The sequence below is a fragment of the Stenella coeruleoalba genome (genome assembly GCF_951394435.1).
Source record: "Stenella coeruleoalba genome assembly, chromosome: 11".
NCBI classification, from domain to species: domain Eukaryota; kingdom Metazoa; phylum Chordata; class Mammalia; order Artiodactyla; family Delphinidae; genus Stenella; species Stenella coeruleoalba.
Genome location: NC_137157.1, coordinates 38,323,869 through 38,336,221, shown reverse-complemented (window position 1 = coordinate 38,336,221; position 12,353 = coordinate 38,323,869). Strand labels below are relative to the sequence as shown.

Below are 12,353 nucleotides of genomic sequence, written 5' to 3'. Positions count from 1 at the left end.
TGGGTGAGCCCAGGAAGAGCGTTTGTAGTGAGTAGACAGGGCGATCAAGGAAGGGGTCTAGACAAATACTCAGAATGAATCAGGAAGAGGAGACAGCAATGAACAGATGGAAAGGCACCAGAGTGTGGTGCTCTCAAAGTCAAGGGAGAGGCTTTTAAGACACAGGGGCTGTGCATGGCATTATACGCCTCTGAGGGGTTGGCGAGGGTTTAGAATATCAGGGTGTTCCCTGGATTTGACAAGTAGGCGGCTCTTGATGATCATAGCAGGTATTCCATGAAAAGTGAAATGGTTGGAAACTGAGGAGATTCAACAGAGGAGACTAAAAAGGAAGTAATATCTTAGTTTTTATAGATATGGACCTTGAAGAAAAAATGATAGGATATGAAAAATATTAAGTATTTTTATCTGACACTTTGACCTGTGTCCAAATTTAACATCTGAATGTAGTTGCTTAGTATGTTTGCTGAATAAATAAGCAGAGAAAAATTGGAGTGAATGTTGTTACAAGTTAAATTATTTAGATTTCAGGTATCTCTAGATCAAAATGAAACATACTCTGTAGAAAAAATGAGTTTCTAATAAGTTGAGGCATGACAAATTATATAAATTATTTGACTAACGTTCAATATTAGTACACGATTTTTTGAGAAGCATTTATAACCTCATTTAATGGGCAGTGCCATGTATCATTACAGAAAGCTTTAGGAGTTTCCAGTTTTATCTGTAATAGATCAAAGTCTTATTCAGTATATAGAAAACATGATTGTAACCCAAAATGTAATATCAGAAATAGGTTTTTGCTAGATCCACATACTCTGTTTCTTTTCCATCTTTATAAGGTAGATTTATGTACATTAGTACAGACAATATTTATCTTATCTAAAACTGTGTGTTTAAAAAATTATAAATTCAGAAGTGACATCTAATATTACGAAGCTTTGAAAATCTAAGGTCAAAGAGGAACTATAATGAATAATAACTTGCTACCTTTTGATTCTTCAAATAGTTTAGTCTAGCTTAGGGCCTTCAGAGAAATAAAACAACATAACTTATCCCAAGGCACAATGTATCTCTAGGTTTCACCACAAGACTTTTGTGAAAAGATGTGGATCAATTATACCTATTTTTGGAACTATGAATGTGATGCTCTTTCTGCATATGTGGCTCTATGTAACAAGTTTGACATTTGCATTCCATGGAGAACACCTGATTACTGCTGTAAGTAGTACACTTCAAACAATATTTTCCAACACTCAAATAACAGTCCAGTTTTTTGTATTCACTTCTTTGTTTTCCTTTTCAGCACAAAATAATTTTTTAAAATTCATTTATTTATTTATTTTTGGCTGTGTTGGGACTTCATTGCTGCGCACGTGCTTTTCTCTAGTTGCGGCGAGCGGGGGCTACTCTTCGTGGCGGTGCGTGGGCTTCTCATTGCAGTGGCTTCTCTTGTTGCGGAGCATGGGCTCTAGGCATGTGGGCTTCAGTAGTTGTGGCACGTGGGCTCAGTAGTTGTGGCTCATGGGCTCTAGAGCGCAGGCTCAGTAGTTGTGGCACATGGGCTTAGTTGCTCCACGGCATGTGGGATCTTCCCGGACCAGGGATCGAACCTGTGTCCCCTGCATTGGCAGGCAGATTCTTAACCACTGCACCACCAGGGAAGTCCACAAAATAATTTTGTGAGAATAAAACGAATGTAAGTGTAACCTATAGTTAGGTCTCCCACTTAAGCAGCTTCTGTTTTTATCCTGGTCTAAATTTAAAGCAAGGGTGGGGGTCAAGAAGGTGGAGTAGGAAGACCTTGAACTCACCTCCTCCAACAGACGTACCAAAATTACAGTTACTTACAGGGAAACCATCTATGAGAATGACCTGAACACTAGCAGAAAAGATATTCCACAGCAAAAGTCATAAAGAAGGAACAACACCAAGATGGGTAGGAAGGGCAGATGTGGTATAGTCAGGACCCACACCCTTTGGTCAGTGACCTATAAACAGGAGGTATATCACAATTGTAGAAGTCCTTCCTAAGAAGTGAGGGGTCCAAGCCCCACATTGTCCTCCCCAGCCTAAAAGTCCTGCACCAGGAAGATGAGTCCTCAGAACTTCTGGCTTTGAAAACCAGTAGGGCTTATGTTTGGGAGAACTGGAGGGCTATAGGAAACAGACTCTGCTCTTAAAGGGCGTGCACAAATTCTCCCATGCTTCAAGTCCCAGGGCAGAGGAAGTAGTTTGAAAGGTCACTGTGTCAGAACCACTTACTGATCTTGGAGAGCACACTGGAGAGGCAGGAGGCAACTGAGACTCGCCCTGGGGATGGAGATGCTGGAAGCATCCATTTTTGGGAGCTTATTCTACTGCAATAACACTGGCGCTGGCAAAAGACTGTTTTGGGATCCTCCCACTAGCCTATTAGTTCCAGGGGATTCTCTGCCCTCCAGTGGGTCAGCACCAGCTGCAAGCCCTCCAGGCTGTGCAGACAGCCATGCAGAAAGCCTGCTCCACCCTCCAGGGGCCCCTAGTCACTGCGGCATTGCAGCCAACCAGGCCAGGGGCCAGCCCTGCCTACCAGCGCACCCACACTAGTTGGCACTGCCACAACAGAAGCGTGCACACAGCCTACATAGGGGGCACTCCTAGAGCATGCAGCTCTGGTGGCTAGAGAGGAGTGTGCCCTCATAACAAAAACCAGAGCAAGACACCAAAGAAAAGAAAATTACAGGCCAGTACCACTGAGGAACATAGATAACAAAAGGCCTCAACAAAACATTAGTAAACTGAATTCAGCAACACATTAAAAGGATCATATGTCATGATGAAGTGCGATTTATCCCAGGATGCCAATGATGGTTCAGTATCTGCCAGTCGGTCAGTGTGATAAACCACATTACCAATTGAAGAATAGAAGTCATCTCAATAGGTGCAAAAACAGTTTCTGACAAAATTCAGCATCCACTTATGATAAAAATCTCTCAATAAAGTGCATACAGAGGGAGCATACCTCAATATAATAAAGACCACATATGAGAAAACTACAGCCAACATCATACTCAATAGTGAAAAGCTAAAGGATTTCCTCTAAGATCAGGAAAAAAACAAGTCACCACTTTTATTCAGCATAGTATCAGAAGTCCTAGGCACAGCAGTCAGACAAGAAAAAGAGATAAAGGTGTCCAAATTGGAAAGGAACAAGTAAAACTGTCACTGTTTGCAGATGACATAATACTATACATAGAAATCCTAAAGACACCACCAAAATCTATTAGAACTAATAAATGAATTCAGTAAAGTTTCAGGGTACAAAATTAATATACATCAATCTGTTGTGTTTCTGTACACTAATAACAAACTACTAGAAAGAGAAATTAACAATCCCATTTACAACTGTATCAAAAATAACAAAATACCTAGGAATAAATCTAACCAAAGAAGTAAAAGACTTGTACTTGGAAAACTATAAGACATTGATAAGAGAAATTGAAGATGACAAAAACAAATGGAAACATGCCATGCTCATGGATTGGAAGAATTAATATTGTTAAAATTATCATTTACCCAAAATAATCTAGAGATTCAATGCTAACCCTATCAAAGTACCAAAGAAATTTTTTACAGGACCTAGAACAAATAATTCTAAAATTGTATGGAAACACAAAAGACCTCAAATAGCCAAAGTAATCTTGAGAAAGAAAAAGCTGAACATATCACCTTCCCTGATTTCAAACTATACTACAAGCTGTAGTAATCAGAATAGTATGCTACTGGCACAAAAACAGACACATAGATCAACAGAACAGAATAAAGAGCCCAGAAATAAAACCACACTTATGTGGTCAATTAACCTATGACAGGAAGCAAGATGTATTTGGGGAAAGAAAGCCTCTTCACTAAATGGTGTTGGTAAAACTGGACAGTGGCATGCAAAAGAATCAAACTGGACTACTTTCTCAAACCATATACAAAAATAAACTCAAAACAACTAAAGACTTAAATGTAAGCTGTGAAACCATAAAATTAGACAAAGATATAGGCAGTATGCTTTTTTGACATCATCAGTCTTAGCAATATTTTTTTGAATATGTCTCCTCAGGCAAGGGAAATAAAAGCAAAAATAAACAAATGGGACTAAATGAAACTAAAAAGCTTTTGCACAGCAAAGGGAACTATCAACAAAATGGAAAAGCATCTTAGTGAATGGGAGAAGATGTTTGCAAAATACATATCTGCTAAGGGGTTAATAACCAAAATATCCAAAATACTCATATAGTTCAACATCAGAAAACAAACAACCCAATTAAAAAACGTGTAGCATATCTAAATAGACATTTTTTCCAAAGAAGGCATACAGGTGACCAACAGACACATGAAAAGGTGCTCAATATCACTAACCATCAGAGGAATATAAATCAAAACCACAATGACATACCACCTCACACCTGTCAGAAAGGCTGTCATCAAAAAGACAAAAATAACAAGTGTTGGTGAGGGTGTGGAGAAAAGGCAACCCTCCTGCACTGTTTGTGGGTTTGTAAACTGGTACAGCCACTATTGAAAATAGTATGGAGTCTCCTCAAAAAACTAGAAATAGCATATGGTCCAGAAATTTCAGTTTTGAGTATTTACCTGAAGAAAACAGAAATACTAACTCAAAAAGAAATATGCACCCCTATGTTCATTGCAGCATTATTTACAATAGCCATGAAATGGAAACAACCTAAGTGCCCATCTATAGATGAATGGATAAAGAAGATGTGGTATATGCACAATGAAATACTACACAGCCATAAAAAATGAAATATGGCCATTTGCGACAACATGGGTGGCTCTAGAAGGAATTACGCTAAGTGAAATATGTCAGACAAAGAAAGACAAATACTGTATGATCTCAATATGGAATCTAAAAAAACAAAACAAACAAAACAAAAATAGATTCTTAGATAATAGAGAACAAATGGGTGGTTGCCAGTGGGGAGGGGTGAAATAGGTGATAGGGATTAAGAGATACAAACCTCCAGTTATAAAGTGAATAAGCCTAGGCGATTTAATATACAGCATAAGGAATATGGTCAATGACATTGTAATAACTTTGTATGTGGACAGATGGTTGCTAGACTTATTGTGGTGATTATTTCATAATGTATGCAAGTGTCACATCACTATGCAGTATACCTGAAACTAACGTAATATTGTACGTCAACCATATTTCAATTCGAATAAATGAATGAATGGATTTAAAGTAGGCCTCAATTCTCCCAAAAGGAAACCTAGTCCACAAATGTTAGTTAGCAAAATAGATTGAAATATTGAAGAAATCACAGAGGTTTGAAGGGGATTTTAATCTTATGTCCTACAGCACACTTTGCTGGTCCTCATTCAACCTGCCTCTCTTTCCCATGCTTGTCCTTACATGTTGTATGTGGAGAGGTTGGAGATTTTTCTTCCCCCTTTTCCTTCTTCCTAACATAATATCTACTTCCTAGAAACCAGTCTTTCTGGCTTTCTTTGATTAATATCTAGGTTCAATATTTTTCCAGATACATGTTTGTATTTCCTTTTTCTTTTATATTTATCCTTTGCCCATTTTTATACATAGGGCTCAAGCTTTCTCATCAAGTTATAACTTCATACAAATTTTTTATTAAACTTTTCAACAATCTTGGGCACATTTTACAGAAAATATTGTTAATTTAATTATAGCCATTCAATGGTAAAAGGTTTTCAAAATGAATGTTACTAAAATGCTCAAAATAAAAGGTTTTCATCCCCCCCAAAAGAATAAAATGCACAGATAAAGAATAATATATCACAGACACCAGTTACATGACTCCACTTCAGAAATAAAGCAGCTCATGGTGTACCCTCTCTTGTCCCTTTCCTCTCCCTACTCTCCCAGAGGTACTCACTATTCAAGAGTGGGGTTACTTGATTCACTGGGAACATACGACATCTTCAGTTTTATTATTACAATCGTTCTCTACTAAGATGTTACCAATTTACACCTCCACCAGCTGCATGTTCATTTTTTAACAGTATGACTTTTTAAGATCACTGAAAATCAACAAGAATTTTCTGAAACATAATTTAGAAACTGCTCAGCAATGGTAGTTTCTTTTGACAGTGAAGGATTAAGCCTAAATACGCGGGATTTTCCTTTTCTATGACTTGGTTGAGTTGCATATTTAAAACATGTTTCTGTGCTTATTCTGTGTGGACTGTTGTATCTCCTCCTACTGCACAGAGCAGTAACTTCATAATAGTTGACTCTATATTTATGCCAGCCAAATTTGGGCTGCGTTTTGGTCGTATTTATTTGATATAAATCAGATGAATTTTTCCTGCTATAACATAATACTAGCTGGACACCTGGAAGATGGCCAAAAATACTCATTGATTGTTTTGTTTCTAATTTATAGTTAAGTAATACATGAAAAGTGGACTTTGAGGAGACTGAAAATGTGCAAAATTTATTTTCAGAAAGAAAACTAACATTTCTTCCTTTTACTAGAATTCAAGTAGGTCACTTTTATCATTAGCAAATTCCACAAATCCTCTATTATTTATAGCTTTGAGTTGCCCAGAGGGGAAGGAATATCAACCCTGCGTGCGACCTTGTGAAGCAAGAACATGTCTGAACAGATGGTTCTATGGACACTCTTCATGTCTGGATTTAAGAGAAGACTGTGTGTGCAAAAATGGAACCATTCTTCACAGGCCAGAGTCAACTCAGTGCATTCCAGAGGAAGAATGTGGTGAGCAGAGAAGTACAAAATGACATCTTAGGGACCCAGCAAATAAATAATACTTTTTTAGAACTTGGAGAGATGTGCTGAGAAAGACTGATTAAAGGTCACCTTAAGTGTTGGAAAGGAAGAGAGTATGTAATTTGATTTTAATATGATTTCAGTTGAAGTTACCAGAATTAGGGACTTTGGTGGTGGTATGTTTTAATCTCTACTTATGCTTATAATAACTGGAAAAGAATATGGCAAATTAAGAATGAAGAGAATAGTGTGTGGACTGAATTGAAAGTTCAATTATTTCACGTATTAATGATTCAGCTTTACCTCTATGAGCCTGAGGTTATGCATCTGCAAAATGGGGAAAATAATAGGACTTATCCCACAAGGTTAGTGTGGGGATACATAAAATAATAGAAAGAGTTTTGTAACAATGCCTAGAGAAAAATAAACACTCAAGAAATTTCAGAAAGTGTTGTTATCTGGGAGAAAACATTGAGTATTTCTACTTTCATTTTCAAACCATTTTATCCTGACACATTGTCTCCGTGGTGGTTGTGGATAAAAAAAGGCCCAACTGAGAAAACTGCAGTGCAGTACTTTATCTATCATAGGGCTCATTGTTATGGTCAGAAGTAACGCTACTAATCCAAGGGAAAGGCAAGTAGAAGTGAAATGCATATATTGTTTCAGAAAAAAGTTTGTGTTTGCCACTGAAGAAGGTATTTGTGGAAGAATTTGAGAATATACATGGTTATATTTGTTTTTAAGGACCTGTGAGATTGGTTTGGTAGTAAATAAAGTAAGAGAAATTCACTGGAGGCTGGGAATATGGTGGTCACTTCATTTATCTTTATTATTCCTTAAAAGAACTACTAGAGGGCCATATTTATCATTATGTAAAACATTCATAATAAAAGTAATAGAGTCACTAAATAATATTTTGCTTGACTACCTACTTTCTACATTTAGATTTTAAAGCTGAAATGTTTCGAATTTTGATATGACAAACATGTTAATGTGAGGTAGAGACTACCTTGTTTTCTAATACCAGTTTTAATAGTTGATATTTTAAAACCAATTAAAATTTATGTTACCAAGTTTGTTCAAGCGAAATAAATTGTATTAACAAGACTTAAAATGAATTAAAAAAATTAACAAATCATCTTATTTATAGAAGAGGACATGCAAATTTACAGATAGTTGTAGAAGGGAAAAATATTTTCTGTGGAATATAAAAATTTCATTAAAGAAAAATGAAAGCTAGTAGCTGGTGAACAAAAAGAAGAAGCTGAGAAAGGGTAGATAATGTGACATGTTACCTGTGTCACTGGGCCAAGTCACAGTCTGAAATCAAAACATCACAGCTTGGTTTATTTTCGTGCCCAGGTTCTAAGTGATATAACATTGACCATCTTTTTAAGCGTGCACTGATAGTGAAGACCAGCCTCGAACTGCTGGGGAAGTTTGGAATGGGGGCATTGACGAATGTGCCCTGTACAAATGTTTGGAGAATGGAAGCATTATTCCCATAGAACCTGATTGTGATGAAGAGCCCTCGCCAATTTGTGAACGAGAAGCTGAAGTCGTCCTGGGCTTCATTGATAAGTGGACCTGCTGTTCAAAGGAAGTTTGCGGTATGTATGCAGGCTGAAGCCTTACAGTCTGTTAATGCCACAAAATATGTTGATATTCTTTGTGAAAAAGCAGGGCAGGCATGACGCTTGGTGTTAAAAAAAATGTATGGGGTTTGGGGCTTCCCTGGTGGCGCAGTGGTTGAGAGTCTGCCTGCCAATGAAGGGCACACGGGTTCGTGCCCCGGTCCGGGAAGATCCCACATGCCGCGGAGCAGCTGGGTCCGTGAGCCATGGCCGCTGAGCCTGCGCGTCCGGAGCCTGCGCGTCCGGAGCCTGTGCTCCGCAACGGGAGAGGCCACAACAGTGAGAGGCCCGCATACCGCAAAAAAAAATGTATGGGGTTAAAGTAGCAATGAAAGTATTGCTATAAATGTCACCTACACTTTCTCAAAGCAAGTTTTACTTCATTATAGTTTTGTTGATTTTGCAAATAGACATGCAAAACTCTGGCTATTATCAAATAATAATATTCAGAAATACGTGAAGATAAAAGATCTGGGAATCTTTGACTTATGACAATCAGGGGTCAAAGACAACAATAGGTGACCTTAACTCTGCTGCCTTTTCACATATGACCATTCTATGAGCTGAATGGTTTAATTGTAGTGTAAAAACATGCATAGTGAGAATCATTTCCCTGCTTTGAGTTAGAAACACAGGATTTTAGTTGTGTTCACAGATTATTTAATACTTCTGTTTATTTCCAGGCTGTGACATGACTTTGTGTGAAACTGCCATTCCAACATGTACAGATAGTCAAAAATTGATCGTTGGCTATAGCCCTCTTTCTTGCTGTCCACAGTACCAATGTGGTGAGTAATTAATTAGGAAAAGTAAGAATGAGGTTCACTGTTCGGAGTAGTGGATTAAATTCTCATTTTTGTGTCTACAAGGAAATTTATTATAAAAGATTGTTTGCAGAGCTGTCTTGCTAAAGGTAGCTTTTTAAAAACCTGCAATTTCTTTATAAATATGTATATATATGAACTTTAAATCTATTTATTATATATATATAATTAACTCATTTTAAAAACCTTAATTTCAGTGGAAATATGTATTTTGAATGTATATATTTGTATATTTTAACTGTAAATAATTTGCCATTTCCTATATATTTCTGCTAAGATTTTATGGCAGGAGATATATATATATATATATATATATATATATATATATATATATATATATATATATACACACACACATATACATACATATATACAGATGATTAATCATATATATGATTAATAGAATGTTATATATATATTTTAAATGTTTATTTACATATATTTTATATGTAAAAGTATTTATTTTATATATAAATAACCTGCTATTTCCTATATATTTCCTCTAAGATTAAGATTGTTTTAATGAGCTAATTATCACTAAACTCAAAGAGAACTGAGCCACACTATTTCATTTATTTATTGTCTCACTCTATACACATTTCCAAATATCTCTGGACTGTTTCTGCAGAATGTGACCCACTCAAATGCCCCGAAATTGCAGTGCCAGAATGCAGAGAAGACCAGTTCATGCTTCAGGTTCAAGAGGAAGAGACTTGCTGCTTTCCTCCTGCCTGTGGTAAGCATTCTGTGAGGTCATTTCCTGGAAGAAGAGGGAGGGTCTAGGGAAAATCTCTCATTTCATATGAATTTCATGGGACTCAATGGTAACCAATATTCTGCTGATATACTCTTAAAATTCAACTGAACAAGAATAGCAGAAAAGAAAGTACAACATTTTAAATGATTCTTGACAATTATTTCAATTAGTACTACTTTTCCCTATCGACAAAGACTATGTATATCATTGAAAACATGATCAAGGTAATATAATCAAAAACAAAAAATAAGGCTAACACCTAGTTCTTTTTAGAGAAAAATTTAGCCCTGGCTTTCCTGAATAACCAACGAAATAAACAACTCTGCTAAGCAGCTCACCTTTTTAAAACTTCATCTCCTGTATATCCTGTGTAAGCAGATGATCTCGAAAAGAGAATGGTAGAAATAAATGAAAGGTGTCTGGGAAATAACTGAATTTGAGCTAAATATTCTGACGAACTAGACTTTGAAAAATAAAGAATTCTCTTTACCATTTCACTGAGGAATTATCATATCAAAGGCTGTTGATTAATGTAGGTTTCAGATAAACCTCTGTAGATCAAAACACTTCTTTTTGTATCATTTAAGGTTCTTTGACTGCAGTGGCAACAACTGATTGATTCTGGCTAGCTTAAGCACAACCAATTATTGGGAGAATTGGGGAATCAAGATTTTGTAGAATCAAGATGAAGCATTCAGCCAAGCCCTGGGAAGAAGGGAAACCAGCTTCTCTAGGTGTCAGTCACTAATGATTGAGTCAGCAACATCCGTTTCTCGTCTCGATGTGCCTCTATTTATGACTCAAATGCTATAGAAAGACATTCTCATTCATCTAAAGTGGGTTTTTCCTACACATGGGCCTGGTAAGAGTGAGGCACCTTTATTAAGAGTCACTCCAAGGCTGCGTAGGTGAGGCGTTTCCTCAAGTGCATTAAGAGAGTTGTTATCAAAGTTGGAAGAGGGATGCTAAGAGCTCAGAAGAACAGGTGCCTACTACATTGTTCATTCATGGGAGTGATCCAGAGTAGTGAATTAAGAAAAATAAGTATATCAATGGTATTTTGATCCTAGTAAGAACAAATTACTCCTGAAATCTTATATTTCTGGTAAGATGGTTCTTCTGTGTCACTGTGCTTGGGAAAGTATAAAGCAATACACTCAGATAGTATTATTGTTTTTATGACCAAATAAGGAGATCCGTTTATTAAATCCTTATTTTCCTTGCTTCCTATTTTGTTTTACATAATGTATTTTTATTTTGATTTTATATGTGTACAGTAATCTGAACTGATAACTAGTTTGTTTTTAGCTCAGCTGCGACTTTGCCTTTTTGTTTCACCTTTAGTTTGCAAATCCTGCACTGAACCTATTCCACTATGTACTGACGGAGAATTTCTCACTGTGGATCTTAATACTACACAATTCTGTTGTCCTCAGTATTACTGTGGTAAGTATACTGTGGTAAGTATATTTTAACTAATTAAAAATATCTAGATATGTTCAATATTTAAGAAGGCCAGTGCATGTTAATTGTACTGTTATATGAGACCTTAGTTGAGTTCTAGCATATTAAATACATGTAATGTTTTCATACATCTAAGAGTGCTTCTTGGACAGTATTGTTACCTCCCCAAAATAGATTAGCTATGACTTTTCTCATCATCCTAGACATTCTAGATATACACGTGATTCCATACCCTCTTCACCTCCTTTCTCTTCTTGCCCCCCTGCCATTTCTCAGGGCTCTTAACCTGATGAGTGTGTCCTAGTTCTACTACTGTTGTTGTATGTGCTTGTATTTGTTCGGTCCTTACCAACACACTGCAATTGGGTGATGGGAGAGGCAGCTCTGGGGAGATCCAAGTCCATGTATCACATCAGTAATGGCAGTGAACTAAATGGTAGCTAGTGAAAACCAGCAACTACGTGAAGTTAATCTTTACTCATGTTATTTTTCTATTTAGTGTGTGAGCCAAATCTCTGTCCTACGCCACTACTCGACTGTGCACAAGATATGAAACTTGTGAAAGAAAATGTATCTGGTCAATGTTGTCCAATATGGCACTGTGGTAACTAATTTTCATATTTTAAAGTTTTACTAGAATGTATTAATATATACGATCAATATAAATATGTTGTTTTTTGCCTTTTAGAATGTAGCTGTGAAAGTCTTGTTGTGCCAACTTGTGAAGTGGTAAGAACACATATTTTTATTGAATTTTAATATAATTTAAATCAGTTTATTCTTTCTTTATTGCTTTCATTTCTGATTTCTTTTCAGAGTTAATGGAATTATTCTCTTTAAGTTGTACTGAAGTAGATTAAATCTTCTCTGATATTAGGGAGCAGTCAACATTTTAAATTATACTTGA

General features: G+C 36.5%; 1 protein-coding gene across 3 annotated transcripts in view; it reads left to right on the top strand.

Moving 5' to 3' along the window:
* OTOGL (otogelin like) overlaps nucleotides 1-12,353 on the top strand; it is a 355,766-nt gene that overhangs the window by 327,130 nt on the left and 16,283 nt on the right. For 2 of the 3 annotated variants that reach the window (XM_079936917.1, XM_079936916.1), the window contains exons 45-47: nucleotides 1,080-1,221; nucleotides 6,567-6,752; nucleotides 8,165-8,796. In XM_079936917.1, the coding sequence (XP_079793043.1) occupies nucleotides 1,080-1,221; nucleotides 6,567-6,752; nucleotides 8,165-8,394 (558 nt within the window). In that variant the 3' untranslated portion in view covers nucleotides 8,395-8,796. Of the gene's footprint in view, nucleotides 1-1,079; nucleotides 1,222-6,566; nucleotides 6,753-8,164; nucleotides 8,797-9,084; nucleotides 9,190-9,853; nucleotides 9,962-11,326; nucleotides 11,429-11,945; nucleotides 12,051-12,134; nucleotides 12,176-12,353 lie in introns of those variants that run through there. The other variant, XM_079936918.1, reaches the window with a different exon arrangement.